Below are 23,664 nucleotides of genomic sequence, written 5' to 3'. Positions count from 1 at the left end.
TATCTTGCACCTCATGCTGGAAAACCCATGACCAAGGGACAGAAGGAGCCAAGTGTCTGGCAAAACATAGAGCACCCTGCATGACTGACTACAGTTCAAATATTTCTGATAATTCAATTGATATTAGGATGTAAAGTATAATCAATTATTCACATAATACATTTTAATAAAGGTTTTTCTTTTTGTATTTCTGCAGGGGGTGTCGAAAAGTGGAAATCCAGTAAGTAAACAAATCCATTTTGTTTGTTAGACTCATTTTAGGACCGTTGAGTAAATTGAGGTTTTCTAAAAGTTAGAGACTCAATATATAACTTGCGTAATATTTGTCATAGATACAGTAGACAGTCAGGCTACTTTTCCCAGGGTGGAAATGTGCAACACTTGAGGGCATAGCAATAAGGTGAGGTGGAATGTTTAATAGAGATGTGTGGGGCAATTTGTTTACACAGAGAGTGGTGGGGGCTTGGAATGCAATGCTAGGGGTGGTGGTGGAGGCAAATACGATAGTGACGTTGAAGAAGCTTTTAGATAGGCACATGGAAGTATAAGGAATAGGGGGATATGGGTCATGTACAGGCAGATGAGATCAATTTAACTTGCCATCATGTTCGGCACAAACACCGTGGGCCAAAGGGCCCGTTGTTGTGTTGTACTGTTCTATGTTCTGTGTATGTTTATTTCTTTCCATCATTTTCGTAATTGTACATAGCATTGTACAGGCTGTTAATTGAATTTCAATCCTCTTATACATTTACTTAAATTAAAATTTTTGTTAAGTTATGGTGAACACGTGAGTGGTATAATTAATCTTCACATTTCACCATTCTCATTATCTGCTGCCATCTCATTTTTCAGGGACCACCTGGTGAAAATGGTCTTGATGGTGAACCTGGACTTCCTGGACCACCTGTAAGTTATTGACCCCAGTGCAATAATAATTAGATCTTTCGATATTGTTGTTATGAGGTTTAAAAAGTCAGAAAGAGAAACGGGCTTCTCATGTCTAGTTTATCAGATCATTAGCCCTGTTAAACTTATTGCTTCAAAGTAGATAAATTAATGATGGATGCAGGCACGATAACTGAAAGATGCAGACAATTTAACTGGAATGTTACACCATGAAAACTAAATTTGCTGAATTTTTGGACAAGCTCAAACCCATGATCAGTGGATTTTAGAGCACATGGTATTGGGGGTAGGGTACTGACATGAAGAGAAATTTGGTTGGCAGATAGGAAACAAAGAGTAGGGATTAAAGGGTCCCTTTCAGAATGGCAGGCAGAGACTAGTAGGCGTACTGTAAGGCTTGGTGCTGGGTCGCAGCTTTTTACAGTATACATTAAGATGAAGGGATTAAAAGTAACATTAGCAAATTTGCAGATGATACAAAGCTGGGTGGCAGTGTGAACTGTGAAGAGAATGCTATGAGGATGCAGGGTGACTTGGACAGGTTGGGTGAGTGGCCAGATGCAATTTAATATGGATAAATGTGGTGTCACTTTGGTGGAAAAAACAGGAAGGCAGATTATTATCTGAATGGTGTCAAGTTGGGGAAAAAGGGAAGTGCAACGAGATGTGGGGGTCCTTGTTCATCATTCACTGAAAGTAAGCATGCTAGTACAGCAAGCAGTGAAGAAAGCTAATGGCATGTTGGCCTTCATAACAAGAGTATAGGAGCAAAGAGGCACTTCTGCAGTTGTACAGGTCCCTGGTGAGACCACACCTGGACTATTGTGTGCAGTTTTGGTCTCCAAATTTGAGAAAGGACATTCTTGCTATTGAGGGAGTGCAGCGTAGGGCTCACAAAGTTAATTCCCGGGATGACGGACTGTTATATGTTGATAGAATAGAGCGGCTGAGCTTGTATACTGGAATTCAGAAGGATGAGAAGGGATCTTATTGAAACATATAAGATTATTAAGGGATTGGACACACTAGAGGCAGGAAACATGTTCCCAATGTTGGGGGAGTCCAGAACCATGGGGCTTCTTTCCTTAGGCCCCCTTCGGTCATGGCTGACCATGGGTGTCTCCAGGGTTGGAGGACGCCAGTGCGTGACTGTTTAACATGGTGAGACTGGTGCACAGACAGCCACCACACGGTCCTTGACAGATCTGGGTCAGGATCGAGTGGCATGGAGTCCAGGACGGCCGGAGACCTTATCTGCTGCAACCTTCATGATCCGCCTTCCCAGCCATTGTGACGCTCCACTATGGTCAGCCATCATCCTCCGCCTGTTCCACCGTTGAGGTCTTGGTTGGATTGCTCTTGGTCAGAGTCCTCCCCCTCAACCTTACCGCCATGGGTGGCCCTACCAGGAGCATAGCTCCAGACGGCATCGCTCTCAGGATCTCAGGACCACACAAGCTTCTCCACCATGACAAGGTGACAATCCACCAGGGGCCACAGTTTAAGAATAAGGGGTAGGTCATTTAGAACGGAGATGAGGAAAAACTTTTTCACCCAGAGAATTGTGAATATGTGGAATTCTCTGTCTCAGAAGGCAGTGGAGACCAATCCTCTGGATGCTTTCAAGAGAGAGTTAGATAGAGCTCTTAAAGATAGCAGAGTCAAGGGTGAGAAGGCAAGAACAGGATTGTGGATGATCAGCCATGATCACATTGAATGTCGGTGTTGACTCGAAGGGCCGAATGACCTACTCCAGCACCTATTGTCTATTGTCTATTGTTTATGAAAAGTAAAATGAGACTGAGCAAATCAAAACCCAAGATGTGGATTTGGGACCATGTATGTCGTGGAGTACAAGATCTTGGAGATAGCACTTGCATGGGTGATTAGAAAGAGGGTCGCTAACCTATGCCACACCACAGCACTTTCTCACCAAATCAACATTGTAGCACAGCTGCCCTCTTCATTGTCTGGCTGACACTACCGTTAGGTCCTACTCTTACTGGGTCAGCCAGTCTGTTGCAACTAGGCAGCTGCAGCTTTCCTTGCACATGGATGTTGTATTACTACTGTGGTCTTCTAATTGAATACATGCTGAGAATAGTCAAATAACTGTTAACTACTTCGATAATAATTAAGAGTAATCAATCTTATTCATAGAGCCATAGTCATACAGCATAGAAACAGGCCCTTCAGCCCAACTTGCCCAAACCGAACAACATGTCCCATCTACACTAGTCCCACCTGCCTGCGTTTGGCCCATATCCCCCTAGACCTGCCCTACCCATGTCCCTGTCTAAATGTTTCTTAAACGTTGCAAAAGTACCTGCCTCAACTACCTCCTCTGGCAACTTGTTCCATACACCCACCACCCTTTGTGTGAAAAAGTTACCCCTCAGGTTCCTATTAAATCTTTCCCCCCTCACCTTAAACCTATTCATATTGGATCAAGAGCAGGAAAAGGTCAGTTAATTTTTTGACCCCATTCTGCCTTCCTGTTATATAATTATTAACCCATGTATTGATTATGAATACCTACCTTGGATCCATGCCATTAATAGCCTTACTTTTTTTTAAAGGAAGATATTAAGTGTAGTTTGGAAATTAATAGCTGATCTATTCTCAAACTTCTGAGGTGAGAGAATTTAGATTTATATTCACTCTTCTATGAAGAACTGTCATTACTGTACAACCTAGGTTTACTTTGAAGTTACTGTCTCCTTGATCTGTACTTCCCTGACTGCATGGATCAGTGGTGCCGTTCCTTGTTATTTTATATTTACATATTTACAGATCAAATGGTTCAGAGGTTTCCATATACTGTAACTGAATCCAGTATAATTCTGAGTATTTAAAATGATTGCTATTCCAACACCAACATATCTTCCTTGAGTTTATAGTCCAGAAATATATATAGTTTAGCAAAAATTCACTAAAGTTACCCCTCGGATTCCTATTAAATCATTTCCCCTTCAATTGTTTGTGAACATTTGAGAATACAGCCAGAAATCCATAGATCCTGGAAGCATAAGTGCAGAACAGATTTCATCCCTGGTTGGTGATACAAAATGACCTTTAGAGTAATTTTAGCACATTGTACACCGTCTTAAAAATTATTTAATTTAAGGGTTAATAGTTAAGCTAGAAAATATGTCACCATTCAAGATGAGGAAGAATAAGGTGAAGGGGACAACGACAAATGTTGTAAATAGTGAGTGAGCTATGTTGAGTAAACAGTGATATGTAGTTAAAAAGCCTGTATTTATATGTCATAGCTTCTATAGGCTGGGTTTGCCACAGAAATAATGGTGAGCTCTTAGGCTCAGGATTAAAATAGACAGAAGCATCCCATTCTCCTCCAAGGTCTGTTACTGCAGTAGCTAAACAGAATACTTAGCACCCATACATTTGAAGGATATGAGCTTGTGAAATTTACCCACGGTATCACCACTAAACCAGTTAGAGAAATATAGCACTGATTTAAGATGAAATATTAAGTCTATCTTAATTACGACCAGTGAATCACTAAAATCAATGTTTACAAATGTGTATTTATGCATCTATGATGCTGCTGTAAGCAAGATTTTTCACTTCTCTTGTACCTACCATAGTTGCTCATTCAACAATAAACTCAACTTTACCAAACTTGGATGTGCCTCTCGAGAAAAAGAATGGGTGACGTTTCGGATTGGAACCCTTCTTCAGACCCAAAAACATCACCCTTCCTTTTTCTCCAGAGATGCTGCTTGACCCATTGAGTTACTCCAGCATTTTATGTCTATCTTTGGTATAAACGAACATCTGCAGGTCCTCGTTTCTACTTCCTGACTTGGCTGTGTTGGTTGCAGCTCAGTTCACACTTATCAGATAGCAATTTGCAAGTTTTTAAGACCTGGAGCATACAATCCAATGAAATATTGTGAAAATGCTACACTGTCAGAAATTTTGAATAAGCACCTAGGGTTTAACAATGTTGACTTGCCAATATTTGCTAAATAACCTGCAAAAACAGTTATCAGGTCTGGGTCATTCTGCCATTTATGTGACACTTTGAGTAAATTGTGTGCCATGTTTGAAGAACTCAATTATTTTTGAGGTCATAAAAGATGCATTATAAGCTGTGGTACTTTTATTTTCTTTCATCCAATGCTCTCCATGATATTATTGAGCATAAAGTTTTTTTGTTTTCTTTCTAGCTTGATTCTTACATTCCTCTATTAAATACTTTGGTTTCTTCTCCAGAGCAATGCCTTTTCAGTTTAATATGATTTAACAAATGTTGGCAAACTTTATCTTCTTATATCTTACAAAGCCACAAGAGGTTTTCAGTTTTGTGTTTAATTTTGAATATCAGGGTCAACCTGGAACAAATGGAGGACCTGGTTCACCTGGACCTCCGGGACCTATAGTAAGTTCATTATTACCCTTTCCACCTCTCTTTTTCACTATTAGAGATTCACTACCACTTTTTGGTGAATCTGTGGAATTCTTTGCCACATGAGGCTGTGGAGGCCAAGTCAGTGGATATTTTTAAGGCAGAGATAGATAGATTCTTGATCAGTACAGGTGTCAGAAGTTATGGGGAGAAAGTAGGAGAATGGGGTTAGGAGGGAGAGATAGATCAGCCATGATTGAATGGTGGAGTAGACTTGATGGGCCGAATGGCCTAATTCTACTCCTCTTCCTTATGACCTTATTTCTGTTGGTTATGGATAGCTCTACATATTTGGTCTTCATTGTGTGCAAGTTCTTCTCAGGAGAAATACAAGATAATATCCTAAATACAAGGTCATATCATAAATTCAAATTGCTCAGACTTTATTTGAAGATCTATTCCAACTATTTGATCTCTCGCAAATAAATCTTGATCTGCACTATTAGGATCATGCATTAGGTCCTCTTGCAATCAATATTCTTGGTCAAATCTGAGGCAAAAATAGAATAGCACAAAATTATATGGCCATTAGAAAAGATTTTGTGTCACGTTTTGGATTCATATATTTTTCACAACACGAATGGCTAAACCCTGGTTCTGTCCATTGCAAAGGGCCCGCCAGGTGCAGCAGGAGATGGAAGTGGTGAAGTTGTGGTAAGTGCACAAAATATTTCAGTTAGTTTTCTATACAGAATGGTGTAATTCATTATCCCAAAAACAGTTGTGTCATTGCCAAACCAAAAGATGGATTTGGAACTGTGTCCCACTACTCAGTCGTGAGTATAGGAATGAGTAGGTTAACCCATGATGAGTGTTGGCCAGCACTGTGCCGGTACTTGCTGGAGTTTAGAAGAATGAGGGGGGACCTCATTGAAACATACAGAAAAGTGAAAGGCTTGGATAGAGTGGATGTGGAGAGGATGTTTCCACTAGTGGAAGAGTTTAGGACGAGAGGTCATAGCCTCAGAATTAAAGGACTTTCTTTTAAGAAGATGAGGAGAAATTTCTTTAGTCAGAGGTTGGTGAATCTGTGGAATTGTTTGCCACAGAAGGCTGTGGAGGCCAAGTCAGTGGATATTTTTAAGGCAGAGATAAATAGATTCTTGATTTGTATAGATGTCAGAGGTTATGGGAGAAGGCAGGAGAATGGGATTAGGAGACGGACAGATTAGCCAAGATTGAACGGCAAAGTAGACTTGATGGGCCAAATGGCCTAATTCTACTCCGATCACTTATGACCTTTTGGCCTATAGAGTAAAGTGAGGGACTCAGCATGCATTCTTGAGGTGCTCCCATGCTGATTGGTACTGAGGAGGAAGTGTTGCGGCCAATTTGTACAGATTGTGGTCTGTTGGGGAGAAAGTCGAGGATCCAGTTGCAAAGGGATGCACAGACCCAGTTACGTGAGGTTGGTGACCAGCTTGAAGTACTGAATGATGGTGTTGAACGCCGAGCCTATGTAGCCTCTGAACAACAACACAACGTATGTGTTTTTATTGTCCACGTGGTCCAGTGCAGAATGGAGAACCAGTGAGATTGCATCCTCTGTTGAATTTAGTGCTCCCGATATGACTCCTTTATATCGGCAAGACCAAACATTGACTAAACTACCATTTTGCTGAACACTAGTGCTCGGTCCACCAAGGCCGACTGAATCTCCCAGTTGCTAACATTTCAACTACCCTTAACATTCCCATACTGACCTTTCTGTTCTGGGCTTCCTCCATTGCCAGAGTGAGGCCACATGCAAACTGGAGGAATACACCTCATATTCCACAGGTACCTTACAACCCAAAAGTATGTACATTGAAATCTCCAATTTTAGGTAACTAACCCACAAGCATTCCTTCCTCCCCTTTTCCTCTCTTCCCTGTGCCCCATCTTGATTCAACAAGAAAGGACATTTATTCCTTTCCTCTTCCCCCCATCCCATTTCACCTGTATTACTTCCTCGCTTCACATTTCACATCTCTTCTCTCCTATCTCCTCATCTCACTAACCTTTGTTTTTCCCCCTCTGGCCTTTGTCCAACCAACTGCTATTCAAAACCCCCTTCACCTGCATTCATCTCTCTCTTGCCCGGCTTTGTCCAAACCCCCACCTCTCTTCCAGCTTTCTCCCTACACGACAATCATGTGAGGAAGTCCACACCTAAAACATTGCCTACCCGTGTTCTCCAGAGATGCTGCCTGGCCTGCTGAGTTACTCCAGCACTTTTTTTTGTTTTTTGTAAACCATCATCTGCAGTTCCTTGTGTCTATTTCATTGGTTAGTTCTCAAATTTGAAACATCCCATTTGTCAGTAGGATCACTGAACACTCTGTTATTGAACCACTTTATTGATAATCTGCGAGGGGAACAAGATTAGTGGGAGCCCACTGGCATAGCACTAGAATTTCCAAATGTAGGAGGAAAATAATTTACAATATTTTGTTTTTGGATTTGCATTCTTTGCTCTTATATTTTGAGCAATTTATCTAAGAGTCTTCATTCTGTTTCTCAGTGTACAGTGTCCTGTCCCACAAGCCCGCCCGGACACCCTGGGCTACCCGGATTTAAGGTAAACAACAATCATTTATACTGTGCTACTCAAAATATTATTGAGCACTGAATTCTGTAACACAAGATATCCTGGTTATGAAACTTTTATCTTCCATCAGCGATTTATCCTATCAATTGCGCAACCTTGTATGATCTGAGGAAAGGCTATGCTTATTTGGTGAAGTTAGTTGGAGAGGCACATTGAACAGGAGGGAGAAAGACCCCATTACTCTTTCAATTGTGCAATGAAATCATTGACAGTAGTAGGATAAACAATGAGCTTAGGTTCTGGATTGGATTGGATTGAAAACCCAACCTGCTTGCACACAGATGAGGATACTGCGATCTGCATCAAGCTACCATGTAAAGTAGAGGCTTACATTATGGTTGCTTTGATAGATTTTAATTTTGCTTCATCGCAGTTTAGTTTAGAAATACAGCGTGGAAACAGTTTAGAGATACAGCATGGCCCTTTGGGCCACTGAGTCTGCGCCAACCATCGATCACCCATACACTAGGTCTATACTACACACAAGACACAATTTGCAGAAGCCAATTAACCTACAAACCTGCACGTCTGTGGAATGTGGGAGGAAACCGGAGCACCCGGAGAAAAACCATGCAGTCATAGGGAGAATGTACAAACTCTGTACAGATAGCACCCGTAGTCATGATTGAGCCCAGGTCTCTGGCGCTGTACCGCTGCGCCACTGATGTCAATGGTATCACAGATCACACTGTTGCTTGAGGGCTTGGAGAGCCTCAGGGTTCCTCCCTGGTTTCACTATCTGTGCGATTAGATTTAGGTTAATGCTTATTATTGTCACGTACTGAGGTACAGTGAAAGCTTTGTTTTGTATGCTATCCAAACAGAGCAAATATACTATCAGTTCATACTCAAGTATAATAAATAGAGCAAAGGGGACGATAGAGAGTGCAGAATATTATAGGTAGGAAATAGATTTAAAATAATGTAGTGATTTTTTTCAGATGGTAGTAGATCCTTCTCTGGTAAGAACACACTATGTGTAGCCATACTCCAGTGCAACCTTGTCTCTGCATGCACCAGCACAACTATGATTAATTATTCCTTGGTTCCATAGAGCCATGGAATCACACAGCATAGAAACAGGTTCTTTGCCCCCACCAAGTCTATGCAGAATATCAAGCACCTTTTTGCTTTATTTAAAAATAATCCCATTTTATTCTCCTCGCATTCCTGTCAATTGTCCCCAGATTCTACCACACACCTAAACACGGACCAATTTACATTGGTCAATTAACCAACCAACACACATATTTTTGGGATGTGGGAAGAAACTGTAGCACCTGGAGGAAACTCATATGGTCACACAGAGAATCTGATAATTCCACTCAAACACCAAACATCTGGACCAAATCCAGATTGTGAGAGCTTTATGGACCTGTCCCAGGCGATTTTTCAGCAGAATGCCGGCGACTGTCAAGTTGCTTGCTCTCACCTGAAAAACTGGCAACTGGAACGTCGACTGTCAGAGTGGAACACACACAAACACATCACTTCCTGCACCAGCCCGTTATGCAAGTGGGGGACAGGGCAAGCGGCGGGAGCGCTGTCTAAAGAATTCACATGGTGTAAAGCCAAGGTGAAACAGACACACACCGCGATGAACAGGAAGGTTGGCTGTAAAAAGACAGCTAAGCACAGTGTACGGTAAGTCTTTTAAAAGTGGGGGGGGGGGGAGAAAGGGGGAGAAGGAATGGAGACAACTTTTAGTAAGACAGAGATACACAGCTGTGAAGCTTGGCGGACATTTAACATTACCGGTTGGTTATCCTTGGTTCTGAAAATTACTGCTTACTTTTTTTTCCCAATGAGCCAATGACGTTCACCGGTCAGCACCGGCTACGAGAACCTCCGAGAACCTTCGACCTCCTGGCAACCCACTAGGACCTCCTGGAGACCCACCTATGGCACGAGAATTCTCGCTACTCGCCATGGCGGCTTCATTCTAGTCGCCGCTAAGTTTTCAACATGTTGAAAAATTCACGGTGACCATAATGAGGCCGTGACTAGTTCCCAGAATGCGTGAACTCCTCATCGACAATGAAGGCGAATACCCGGCAACCCGCGAACATGTGACGACCATGTGGCGAATGCATAGCCTCCTGCAGTCGCCTAAAAAGTCGCCAAAGGGGACAGACCCATTAGGGTAACAGTTCTACAAGCTGTGTAAATGTGTCGTTCCAACACCAATCTTCCAATCTTGCAGCACTTCATAGTGACAGGGGCATGATTTTAATTCTCTCTACTGAAGGGCTGTTTGGTTTCTGCCCTCTAAAGGTCAAGTTGAAATGAAAATTGATCAAATATTTCAGTTTTCCATGACGCTACATTTTACTTCCCTGTTCCGTACTGATGCTTGTAATTAACCACCTTTTCTCTTTTAGGGCCATAAAGGCCAAAAAGGTGTTGCTGGAGTTGCGGGTAAGGAGGGTCTGAAGGTATGTGAACAGAGTTAAATTACTTGGTAATATAGTATATTTATCAAGTTCTCATTGTTATGCTACAGAGAGATGCCATTCATCCAATTAAGTTTCTGCTACCTCCTATTTCCACATCTTCATGCAAAGTATATTACCCCCAAATCCTTATCCAGTCCCCCTGTGAGTGGTCTGTTTATCCACCTCTTTTACAGTCAGTGAGTTCTAACCATGATCACTCCTTGCTTAGAAAATACTTTTCCGTACATTTCTGCTTCTGCCAAATGCTGCTCTCCTCTGGTCATCAACACGTCCCATAAAGGGAACTTGGAAACTTAGGAACATAGAGAAACAGGAGCAGGAGTAGCCCATAGGGGTTTTGATCCTGATTCGCCATTCATTATAATCATGACTGACTTTCGATCTCCATACTATGTTCTTTTTCTCTCCACTTAATACATTTTGCATCTACAGCTTTTTGAATATAATCAGCAACTTGAGCTCTAATTGGAGAGTAGCAAAGCTACCCCACTGTGTAGTTTGTCATGTGTATCAAGGTACAGTGAAAAAGCTTTTTTGTTTTGTGCCATCCAGTCAGTGGAACGACTATACATGATTACTATCAAGCTGTCTACAGTGTACTGATGCAGGATAAAACAAATAATGTTTTGTGCAATATAAAGTCCAGTAAAGTAAAGATAGCCTGAGGGTCTCCACTGAGGTAGACGGTAAGTCAGGACCACTCTCTAGTAAAAAAAAAGGAGGGAGAAAACAGGAAACTACAGACTGCTCAGCCTTATATTAAAAATGGGAAAAGTAAGGTCCCTGTGTATATGCCAATTTAACACTTAGTTTATTGAAGTGCTGGAGTTTCGCATTAAAAATTAGATAATGGGCATTTGTAAACCACCAATGGGATTAGTCAACACTGATTTCTGAAAGAGAAATAGTGTTATCCCTTGGAGCTTTTTTGATGATTTAAGAATAAGGAGTAAGCCATTTAGAACGGAGACGAGGAAACACTTTTTCTCATAGTGGTGAGTCTGTGGAATTCTCTGCCTCAGAGGGCGGCGGAGGCAGGTTCTCTGGATGCTTTCAAGAGAGAGCTAGATAGGGCTCTTAAAAATAGCGGAGTCAGGGGATATGGGGAGAAGGCAGGAACGGGGTACTGATTGGGGATGATCAGCCATGATCACATTGAATGGCGGCATTGGCTCGAAGGGCCGAATGGCCTATTCCTGCACCTATTGTCTATTGTCTACTGTCATTGGTAAAGGAAAACCAGTGGATGTGGTGTACTTGCATTTTCAGAAAATAGTAGTGAATTCCATAGGTTTATGATTCTCACATCAGAAAACATCTTTGCTCACAGTCTTGAATGCTTTTCCTGTGAATCTGGCTTCCTTCCAGACAGCCCAGTCAGAGAAAGCATCCTCCTCAACATCAGGCTCACTAACCCTGTCAGAATGTTGTTAGATTTTATAAGACCATCTCTCTTCTAAACTCTAGTCACCAGAACAAAGGCAATCCTGCCACCCAAGAGTCAGTGGTGAACTTCATTTCCGTGGATAACAAGGGAAATCAGGGATAGTATCAAAACAAAATATGTAGCGTACAAATTAGCCAGAAAAAGCAGCCTACCAGAGGACTGGTAGAAATTCAGTCCAGCAGAGGACGACAAAGGGCTTAATTAGGAAAGGGAAAATAGATTATGAAAGAAAACTGGTAGGGAACATAAAAACTGACTGCAAACATTTTTATAGATATGTGAAGAGAAAGAGATTAGTTAAAACAAATGTAGGTCCCTTGCAGTCAGAAACAGGTTAATTGATCATGGGGAACAAGGACACGGCAGACCAATTGAATAACTACTTTGGTTCCGCCTTCACTAAGGAAGACATAAATAATCTGCCGGAAATAGCAGGTTAAATGAGATGGAGGAACTGAGTGAAATCCAGGTTAGCCGGGAAGTGGTGTTAGGTTAATTGAATGGATTAAAGGCCGATAAATCCCCAGGGCCAGATAGGCTGCATCCCAGAGTACTTAAGGAAGTAGCCCAAGAAATAGTCGATGCATTAGTGATAATTTTTCAAAACTCCTTAGATTCTGGAGTAGTTCCTGAGGATTGGAGGGTAGCTAATGTAACCCCACTTTTTAAAAAGGGAGGGAAGAGAGAAAATGGGGAATTACAGACCAGTTAGTCTAACATCGGTAGTGGGGAAACTGCTAGAGTCAGTTATTAAAGATGGGATAGCAGCACATTTGGAAAGTGGTGACATCAATGGACAAAATCAGCATGGATTAACAAAAGGTAAATCATGTCTGACGAATCTTATAGAATTTTTCGAGGATGTAACTAGTAGAGTGGATAAGGGAGGCCAGTGGATGTGTTATATCTGGACTATCAGAAGGCTTTCGACAAGGTCCCACATAAGAGATTAGTATACAAACTTAAAGCACACGGTATTGGGTGTTCAGTATTGATGTGGATAGAGAACTGGCTGGCAAACAGGAAGCAAAGAGTAGGAGTAAACGGGTCCTTTTCAGAATGGCAGGCAGTGACTAGTGGGGTACCGCAAGCTGGGACCCCAGCTATTTACAATATATATTAATGATTTGGACGAGGGAATTGAATGCAACATCTCCAAGTTTGCGCATGACACGAAGCTGAGGGGCAGTGTTAGCTGTGAGGAGGATGCTAAGAGGCTGCAAGGTGACTTGGATAGGCTGGGTGAGTGGGCTAATGCATGGCAGATGCAGTATAATGTGGATAAATGTGAGGTTATCCACTTTGGTGGCAAAAACAGGAAAGTAGACTAATATCTAAATGGTGGCCAATTAGGAAAAGGGGAGATGCAACGAGACCTGGGTGTCATGGTACACCAGACATTGAAAGTAGGCATGCAGGTGCAGCAGGCAGTGAAGAAAGCGAATGGTATGTTAGCATTCATAGCAAAAGGATTTGAGTATAGGAGCAGGGAGGTTCTACTGCAGTTGTACAGGGTCTTGGTGAGACCACACCTGGAGTATTGCGTACAGTTTTGGTCTCCAAATCTGAGGAAAGACATTCTTTCCATAGAGGGAGTACAGAGAAGGTTCACCAGACTGATTCCTGGGATGTCAGGACTTTCATATGAAGAAAGACTGGATAGACTCGGCTTGTACTCGCTAGAATTTAGGAGATTAAGGGGGGATCTTATAGAAACTTACAAATTCTTAAGGGGTTGGAGAGGCTAGATGCAGGAAGAATGTTCCCGATTTTGGGGAAGTCCAGAACAAGGGGTCACAGTTTAAGGTTAAAGGGGAAATCCTTTAGGACCGAGATGAGAAAAACATTTTTCACACAGAGTGTGGTGAATCTCTGGAACTCTCTGCCACAGAAGATAGTTGAGGCCAGTTCATTGGCTATATTTAAGAGGGAGTTAGATGTGGCCCTTGTGGCTAAAGGGATCAGGGGGTATGGAGAGAAGGGCCGAATGGCCTACTCCTCCACCTATTTTCTATGTTTCTATGTTTATGGCAAGGGTATATCCTTTCCTAGAATTAGAGATCAAGCCCTGTATAGCTGCAGAAAGATAGTCTGAAGATGGGTTCCGACCCGATACGTCACCTATTCCTTTTTTCCAGTGATGCTGCCCGTCCCGCTGAGTTACTCCAGCATTTTGTGTCTACCTTCGATTTAAACCAGCATCTGCAGTTCTTTCCTCCACACTGTTTGAATAACCTGCCTCCATTCTGCTATTTCTGCCATAGTGGATAACTTCATATTTATCCACATTGCACTGCTTCAGCCAAATTGTTGACAATTTATTAATGATGTCTGTCACCTTGATACCTATTTGCACCCTCTTCACATTTTAATAACCTATTTTAGTGCTATTAGCAACCTCTTTAATATTAAAAATGTTTCCCTCATTCATGTAATTGAATACTGTAAGTGAGGCCAAACCACAAATCTCTGCACTACCTCACTAGTTACCATCTGCAACCCAGACGAAGACCCATTTATTCCTTCTCTGTTTCCTTTCTGTTAACCAGTTTTCAATCCATGTCACTGTATTATCCACAACAGCCTACTTCTCAATTGTGCACTCTAACATTTTAGGTAATAATTTATCAAAGACTTTCCGAAAATACAAGTACATCACATCCACCATGGTCTCTGGTGCCGTTAGGCAGCAGCTCTACCAGCTGCGCTGCTGTGCTGCCCAAGTTATATCAGATTGTTCTAATACATCTTGCTTCTAACAAGTCCAAAGCACAGATTAGTGAACAGAACTGGAAGTTTGCAGATTTAAGTGACAGAGAATCTTGCCACAAAGAATCTTGGCAGCTAATTTCTGACAGATTTTTCAATCATCAGAGAAAATTCCCTGCTCAGCAATAAAGGCTTCCTCAGTGATGGTGCCTAGTATTGCAATATTGGGATTTATTCTGTGCTTGTCTTCATTCACCTCATTGTTTTCAAATTGCAGGGGGATCGTGGTTCTCCTGGGCCACAAGGTATCAGAGGGATTCCTGGATCTGAGGTATATATGCGATAGCATCCAATTAAAGCAAAGTTTCTCTGATTACAGATTTTCTCATTATATTTCAATTTCTATTTATCCCCATAAAACACCTTCTGCAATGTTACAACACAGGTTTTCAAATATTCGGCCTCACTGTGCTGAGACTACAGAAGAGTTAACTAGTTTACTTTAACTAGGTTGACCTCTCCATTACACACTTAGATACAGTCACAGTCACACAACATGGAACCAATCCTTTCATAGAAACATAGAAAATAGGTGCAGGAGTAGGCCATTCGGCCCTTCGAGCCTGCACCGCCATTCAATATGATCATGGCTGATCATCCAACTCAGTCCATCTGTTCCATGCCAACAAAGATGCCCCATCTAAGCTATTCTCACTTGCCAGCATTTGGTCCCTAATGCTCTAAGCCTTTCCTATCCCTCCACTTGATACAAATATGTTATTTTTTTAAATATAACCAGCCCTTCAACAACCATTCCCACCCTTATACATATTTTGTTTAGTTTAGAGAAACAGCATGGAAACAGGCCCTTCGGTTCACTGTGGCTGTGCCGACCAACAATCGGCCATACACTAGTTCTAGGTTATCACAGTTTTGCATCCTACACCAGGGATAATTCACAGAAGCCAATTAACCTATATATGGTTTAAACATGAGGGATGAAGCTAGATCTTCTGGAGGAAACCCATACATTCACAGGGAGAACGCACAAACTCCGTACAGACAGCATCTGTAGTGAGGATCAAACTCGTGTCTCTGGTGCTGTTAAACAGCAAAGCTCTACTTCTGTACCACTGTGCCACCCACTATTGAAAGTGATGTAAACAGCAGCTGCTTATCATTCACTTTTTAAATGTTAAATTGAACAAAGTAATTTTCTATCCATTTTAGTTCTTTAGTGCAAATAAAAGCTCTAAATTCCAATGCAAGGTTCAATATGTTATCCTTGCATACAGTATGATTATGTTTAAACAATGAAATCGACAGGAGTTGGAAAGGGAAATGCTCCTAAAAAAATTCTGCAAGAGAGTTCAGTCACAACTCTGCAAGTTCTTCACAGATTTATTTTTTCAGTGGTTTGTTCCCTTGTTCATTTTCAATCAATTGTATCTGTCTCTCCTCAATGTTCCTTGAAGGATTCTGTTCCAATTTTCCAACATCATGATCTCATGCTCTGGACATTAATTTTAGCTGCAGGCTGTCCTAGATATTAATATTATTAAGTTTCCAGAATTTGCAATGAGCTCCTCATTACAATACCAGCAGTGGAGCCGTAATCATAGAATCCCAATCTCTATGTTTGTATCCTATGATTACTTTATTTTACTCTGGGATCTAATGCTTACAGGGTTCTCGCGGACCTAGAGGTTTTCCTGGCTTATCAGGAGACAAAGGGAGCAAAGTGAGTATTGATACTATTAATACCATATTACCAGCATATTAATACTATTTTCCAAGATGTATAATGTTATAATTTAGTTATTTTATTATCAGTTAGACCTGCAAATAATTCTTGTTCCTCTCATCAATATCCACCTTTCAATATTTTTGAAAGAGATACCAATATTTCTGTCTTGCTGTCTATTTGTGATATTGTTTCCAGCCAATTTTCAGCTCCCCTGCAAGTTCCGTGTTCAACGAACACTATTTTAATACTTCATTCCCCTTCAATGCTTGCCCGCACCATTCCTATAGCACTTTTGTCATTGTTACTGCTGAAGGCCCGTGCAGACCAACTGGATGGAGTATTCCAGGCCATTTTTAACCTCAGCAGTCCAGGGTTCTTTCCTGCTCTATTGTACCGATGCCCAAGGAGAGCATGATGACCTGCCTCGATGACATAGTCTGGTAGCACATCCACGGTAATTAATTGCTTCAAAAAGTTGGCTACAACACAAATCAACTGCTCCCTCCGATATGGCCTGAATGTGCATCAGTTTGCCTAAGATAATAATGGATGCTACCTCATTGGCTCTTCACTCTGCTCTGGATGATTTAAATGACAGGAATATGTCAGGGTGCTGTTCATTGCTCTAGTTAACATAGACCATCTACAGGTGCACTATAGAAAGTATCCTGACTAGTTGCATTGTGGCCTGGTACCAGCAGTTCCAATGCCTAGAACGCAAGAGGCTACAGAGAATGGTGGGGTCTGCCCGGTTCATCATGCAACAGCCTTTACCACCATTGAATGCATCGAGACATGGTTTTGCCTTAACTATGTGGCATTTAACATCAAGGATACTCGCCATTCTCTCGCAGCTATTGCCAGGCAGGGAGATCCAGAGGCCTGAAGTCATACACCATCAGGTTCAGAAACAGCTAAATTTCTACAACCATCAGGTTCTTGGACTGACCTGCCCAACCCTAATCCTAATAGCCATGGGACACTTTGGACAACCACTTGTACTACCATGGACTTCTAATTGTATTTTAGGTTGACGTCTTGTTTTCACACAGTCTTTTTCCTTTTCACTGCCTCGTCTAATGTCTGAATAATTTATGTTTTATGTCTTTGTCTATGTCCCTTTGATGATGCTACAAGCAAGATTTTTATTGTACCTTTACTACACTGGAGTTGTGCATGTGACAAGAAAATCAACTAGACTTGACTTTAACTTATTCTAATTGTTACATCTCAACACACTTAAAACATTTCCTCAATGCTAACTGTAATTTATGTCAATTGTCCCAAAATGTATATCCTTAGACCACCATCCCATTTCCTATTTTTCTGTACACATTCCTCTTTGATAGCATCATCTTGGAAGATTAAATTAATATTAATGCACATGGCAATACACCCAATTCATTTTATTTCAAATACCTATAACTGGTATTTAAACTATATTTAAAAAAAATAAAGATGTGTTACTGACTGTAAACATCAGTGGCATTTGGCTGTAGACGATAGCGAAATTGGTAGCCTTTGAAAATGAATTTCAGCTTTCATATTTCTAATTAGTAACTTTTGGAATCAAAACTAATTTGAACAAAGACTTCTTTTGTTTTTGCAAATTATCTTTTTTTAAACTGAGTATTCCCCTCAATATCTCAATTTAACAAATACAAACTTGCTTTTTTAACTTAATTGTGGTGTGTAAATGAGTTATCTTGTTTATCCATTTCATTGTGGTGGACACTGTGCCGTCTGCCCGACCTTGTGCATTAAGAGCAACATAGCACTAATAAAAGCTTGCTTTGGATCCCATTTCTGGGGTTCCAAAGCAACAGGCTAGCGGACACATGATCAAAGGTACGTGCTGATATTGAATTATTTAAGCTGTTAATTGCCCCGAACAAAAAAAACAACTTTTTTGTTTGCTCATTACCATTATTTTAATGTAAAATCATACAGTCTGTTCAAGGATAATTCACCTTTAATTTGTAACCTTTATTATGCACCCTGCTGTTGGTTACCATCAGGATAAAGATTAGTGGACCGAACCGGTATTAATTTTGTAGCTTTCAAGTTTTAATACACTCTTTAACAAGTTTTTCCCTTGCAGCTTTATTTCCTCAACAATGACCTTTATGTTCCTCTTCACAACATAAAGACCACATAACATTAAAGTTATAAACCATTCCATGAGGAGAGGCTTCCAGCTACTTTTGAAACTGTTTTATAAGCAGGAAATGTAATGTCAGAAACTTATCACAACATCTGAAGCCTGGATCGCCTCGGCGCAGAGGGAGAATAAGAAGGGATGAGACAAAGACTTTTGCCTTCCATCACAGTGAGGAGGTGCCTGGTGAACTCACTGTGGTGGATGTTAATTTGTGTTTATTGTGTGTTTTTGTCATTTTTACTACATGTAGGACTGCAAGGCAACACAATTTCTTTCAGACCGCAAAGTCTGAATGACAATAAAGGCTACTTTGACGTTGGACTTTTGACTTTAAGTGTGTTCTATTTCTTCCAGGGAATTCCAGGATTTAATGGTTTGTCTGGGCCTCCAGGCCCACTAGGGCCTACAGTAAGTTTCCAGTAATTTGACAGTAGTTGTTAAAAAGGCATGGACTTTCTGGGTAGGCTAAAGAATAGAACCAATAACCAACATAAATGCTGATTCCCATCACCTTGCCTACTACTGAATGTGGAAATAGGTTGGAAAGCTCCTTTTCAACAGTGGTAATATTGGTCTGTGCCTGAATCAAAATATGCTTTGATTGATGAAGACTATTTGGCTCCATGAGGCTGTCACTTACCATTTATTGCTTTCAAGGTAAAATATTGATGCAGTTGAAACAGTTTGGATAAAACCTTAAATAGGTCAGTACTCCAAACAGACATGATTTGCAGCCATTGAATAGACAGGATGAATTTGCTTTGTTTAGTTAGGAAATTCATCTACTGGTTGTATAAATCCATAAAACCTTGGTATTGCATGTTACAATTATAACATGCATTCTAATGGGCATGTTGTAGTTTTCGCCAGTCAGTGGAATTTTTATGTAGTTTTCATTTTAAAGTGAATTGAAAGGATACTTCTGACAGTGCTGGATATTGAGTGTCAACATAGATTATTTGCTCAAATTCTAGAACTGATGAAAAAGGCAAGTTAACACTCTGGAGTGATTTGACAAACAATAGACAATAGGTGCAGGAGTAGGCCATTCGGCCCTTCGAGCCAGCACCGCCATTCAATGTGATCATGGCTGATTATTCCCAATCAGTACCCCGTTCCTGCCTTCTCCCCATATCCCATGACTCTGCTATCTTTAAGAGCCCTATTTAGCTCTCCCTTGAAAGTATCCAGAGAACCGGCCTCCACTGCAGAGAATTCCACAGACTCACAACTCTCTGTGCGAAAAAGTGTTTCCTCGTCTCCATTCTAAATGGCTTACCCCTTATTCTCAAACTGTGGCCCTTGGTTCTGGACTCCACCAACATCGGGAACATATTTCCTGCCTCTAGCGTGTCCAAACCCTTAATAATCTTATATGTTTCTTTTTATTTATTTATTTTTTTATTTTATTTTTATTAGAAGTACAGTAAATTACAGTAATACACATCACATAAATCTTATTACATTTTGTTGTACCACTTCGTTTTTCGAACTTTAAAAAAGGTAGAAATAAAAGAAGTAAGGAAAGTGAGCAAGAATCGTGAAGGTGCAGGAAATTGTTGGGAGAAGAAAGCCCCTTGGGGAAGAAATTAGAGAAGGAAGGAAATAAGACCCTAGAAAGAAAAGAAAAAAAAAGGAAAAACAATCGCTCTATTGTAACACAAAACTCCGCAAAAAAGGATATACCAACCGTGTCCTGATCCTGGTACCATTTATATTTTAAATTACTATTGCACCTTATGCTTGTAATAGTTCCGTAAATGCAGACCACGTCTTTTGGAAGTGGTCTGCTTTGCCTGCTAGGAGGAGTCTCATCTCTTCCAAGTGTAGAGTTTCGAACATGTTTGAAATCCACATTTTTATTGTTGGTATTGGAGCATTTTTCCAAAATTTGAGTATAAGCTTTTTTCCCATTATTAGCCCGTAATTAAGTAAGTTCTTTTGAAACACATTTAATTCGGGGTTACCTTCCGATATTCCAAAAATGATCCATTCTGCTTTTGGTACAAGTTTTATTTTAAATAATTTTGTGAAGATTTCAAATATTTAGTTCCAGAATTTTTGAATTTTTATACAGAAAAAAAAGAGTGCGCTATGTTAGCTTCTTGTGACTGACATTTATCACAAATGGGTGAGACATTGGGGAAAAGTTTATTTATTTTAGTTTTTGAATAATATAGTCTATGTAATGTTTTATATTGAATTAGAGTATGTCGTACGTTGATCGAGCATTTATGCACATATAGTAAGTATAATCTTATATGTTTCAATAAGATTCCCTCTCATCCTTCTAAACTCCAGAGTATACAAGCCCAGACGCTACAGTCCCGCCATCCCGGGAATTAACCATGTAAACCGACGCTGCACTCCCTCAATAGCAAGAATGTCCTTCCTCAAATTAGGGGACCAAAACTGCACACAATACTCCAGGTGTGGTCTCACTAGGGCCCTATGCAACTGCAGAATAACCTCTTTGCTCCTATATTCAACTTCTCTAGTTATAAAGGCCAACATGCCATTCGCTTGCTTCACTGCCTGCTGTACCTGACCCCCCAGATCCTGTTGTACTTCCCCTTTTCCCAACTTGACACTATTTAGATAGTAATCTGCCTTCCTGATTTTGCTACCAAAGTGAACATGTATCCACATTAAACTGCATTTGCCATGCATCTGCCCACTCACCCAACCTGTCCATGTCACCCTGCATTCTCATAGCATCCTCCTCACAGTTCACACTGCCACCCAGCTTTGTGTCATCTGCAAATTTGCTAATGTTACTTTGAATCCCTTCATCTAAATCATCGATGTATATTGTAAATAGCTGCGGTCCCAGCACCGAGCCTTGCGGTACTCCACTAGTCACTGCCTGCCATTCTGAAAGGGACCCGTTAATCCCTACTCTTTGTTTCCCGTCTGACAACCAATTTTCTATCCATGTCAGCATTCTACCCCCAATACCATGTGCCCTAATTTTGCCCACTAATCTCCTATGTGGGATCTTATCAAATGCTTTCTGAAAGTCCAGGTGCACTACATCCATTGGCTCGCCCTTGTCCATTTTCCTTGTTCCATCCTCAAAAAAATCCAGAAGATTAGTCAAGCATGATTTCCCCTTCGCAAATCCATGCTGACTTGGACAGATCCTGTTACTGCTATCCAAAAGTGCCGATATTTCATCTTTTATAATTGACTCCAGCATCTTCCCCACCACCAATGTCAGGCTAACTGGTCTATATTTCCCTGTTTTCTCTCCCCCGCCTTTCTTAAAAAGTGGGATAACATTAGCTACCCTCCAATCCACAGGAACTGATCCTGGATATATAGAACATTGGAAAATTATCACCATGCATCCATAATTTCTAGAGCCACTTCCTTAAGTACCCTGGAATGCAGACCATCAGGCCCAGAATATCCTGGGATGCAGACCATCAGGCCAACAGATCTCAGAATATATAAAGTGGATTACCTACAACCAGGGAGTCCAAACTCATATGATAATTACTTTGTTACTTTTCCTCCATTCACATAGATGCAAATGCCCAGATAATATTTCAAAGGAGGAAATTAATACAGGGTTATAATCAGTGATAATTAAAATGCAGTAAAATAATAGACAATATTCATATTTGACAATGTATCAAAATTGTTTTAAGAAATGCCAGTAATTCATAAATCAGTAATGGACAAATGTGATTAATTGTATGGGATGAAAGCATACATCAATAAATCTTCTATATTTCAGGGTCCTGAAGGTACAAGAGGTGGAATTGGAGAACCAGGCATCAAGGGTCCCAAGGTAATTATTACTACCTTTATATTGCTTGTATTTAACTTGTATTAATCTGTGTCCAATTCCTTGATTATCAGAGGTTTTTTATTCATGAGAATGGTCAGAGCAAGTGACAATAAGCCAGTGATCAAATTTAAAATGAAAATAATAAGTGAATTCTGAAAAAAACCCTCTCAGTTTCAATGTGCATTAGTTCAATTGTATACAGACATTTAAAACAAGTGGGTACCTAGGGTGAGGTTAGGACCTCTCAGGGATAAGGAAATAATTTTGCTTGTAGTTAAAGGATGAAGGCAAAGTACCAAATGAGCACTTTGTATTGGTCACCAAGGAGGAGGATATGGTGAGATCAGTGTGGGGGTATACTAATATGCTAGGGCAGTTTGAAATCAAGAAACAGGTGGTGTTGGGTCTCTTGAAGAACATTAATGTAGATAGGTCCCCAGGGCACGATAGAATCTATCCCAGGTTATTAAGTTAAGTTAGAGAGGAGACTGCTGGGACCTTGAGAATGTATCTTCCCGAGCCATGGGCAATGTCCCAGAGGACTGGAGAGTAGGCAATGTTGCTCCTTTGATTAAGAAAAGAAATTGTGATAAACTGGGAAATGGCAGGCCGTGGTAGGGAAACTATTGGAAATAATTCTTAGGTATAAGATTTGTTCACATTTGGATGAGTATGGCTAATTAGGGACAGTCAACATGGCTTGGTGCAGGGCAAGTCATGTCTTACTAACGATTGAGTTTCTGAGAAGGTGGTGAAGACGATTGATGAGGGTAAGGCAATGGATGTGTCAACATGGTAAGGCATTTGACAAGGTCTGTTAAAGTTGGCTGATTTTGGAGATTGAGATGTGTGGGATCGGTGATGACTTTGTTAATTTGGTGTAAGCCTCGTATTCTGGCTGGACACAGAGTGTGTTAGGAATTGACAGCTATTGTAGCTACTGCCACCATTGGGAATGCGCTGCCAATGGTGGAAGTAGCTACAAAAGAGGTATTTGAAGAGGCTTTTATATAGGCTCATGAATATACATGAAATGGGGATTTGGATCACGTGCATGCAGAAAGGATTAGTTTAACTCAGTATCATGTTCAGCATTGGTATCATGGGCGGATGGATCTGGTCCTGTGTTGTACTGCTCTCCCCCTACAAACCCTCACGGTCCCTCAGATCCACATCAGCCGGTCTCCTCTCCATCCACAAGTCCAACCTCCGCAGTTTTGGGGACAGAGCCTTCTCCAGGGCAGCTCCCAGGCTCTGGAACTCCCTCCCCCAACTGATCCGCAATTCCGTGTCCCTCACCATCTTCCAGTCCCGCCTCAAGACCCATCTCTTCACCTCTGCCTATCCTTAGCCCCACGTCCCCCTCCCTTTTCATCTGTGCTTGAATTGCCTCATATTGTGTTTTGAATTGAAT

The 23,664-nt window shown here is 41.0% G+C and overlaps 1 protein-coding gene across 2 annotated transcripts in view; it reads left to right on the top strand.

Moving 5' to 3' along the window:
- Nucleotides 1-23,664, top strand: part of LOC116972370 (collagen alpha-1(IX) chain-like) — a 139,837-nt gene that overhangs the window by 78,600 nt on the left and 37,573 nt on the right. For both annotated transcript variants that reach the window (XM_033019950.1, XM_033019951.1), the window contains exons 12-21: nucleotides 197-220; nucleotides 856-909; nucleotides 5,264-5,317; nucleotides 5,957-5,998; nucleotides 7,848-7,904; nucleotides 10,316-10,369; nucleotides 14,824-14,877; nucleotides 16,234-16,287; nucleotides 18,809-18,862; nucleotides 22,197-22,250. In XM_033019950.1, the coding sequence (XP_032875841.1) occupies nucleotides 197-220; nucleotides 856-909; nucleotides 5,264-5,317; nucleotides 5,957-5,998; nucleotides 7,848-7,904; nucleotides 10,316-10,369; nucleotides 14,824-14,877; nucleotides 16,234-16,287; nucleotides 18,809-18,862; nucleotides 22,197-22,250 (501 nt within the window). The remainder of the gene's footprint in view (nucleotides 1-196; nucleotides 221-855; nucleotides 910-5,263; nucleotides 5,318-5,956; nucleotides 5,999-7,847; nucleotides 7,905-10,315; nucleotides 10,370-14,823; nucleotides 14,878-16,233; nucleotides 16,288-18,808; nucleotides 18,863-22,196; nucleotides 22,251-23,664) is intronic.

The sequence above is a fragment of the Amblyraja radiata genome, chromosome 4, assembly GCF_010909765.2.
Source record: "Amblyraja radiata isolate CabotCenter1 chromosome 4, sAmbRad1.1.pri, whole genome shotgun sequence".
Classification (NCBI taxonomy): domain Eukaryota; kingdom Metazoa; phylum Chordata; class Chondrichthyes; order Rajiformes; family Rajidae; genus Amblyraja; species Amblyraja radiata.
Note: the sequence above shows the minus strand (reverse complement) of the source record. Positions and strands in the feature narration are given on the sequence as shown.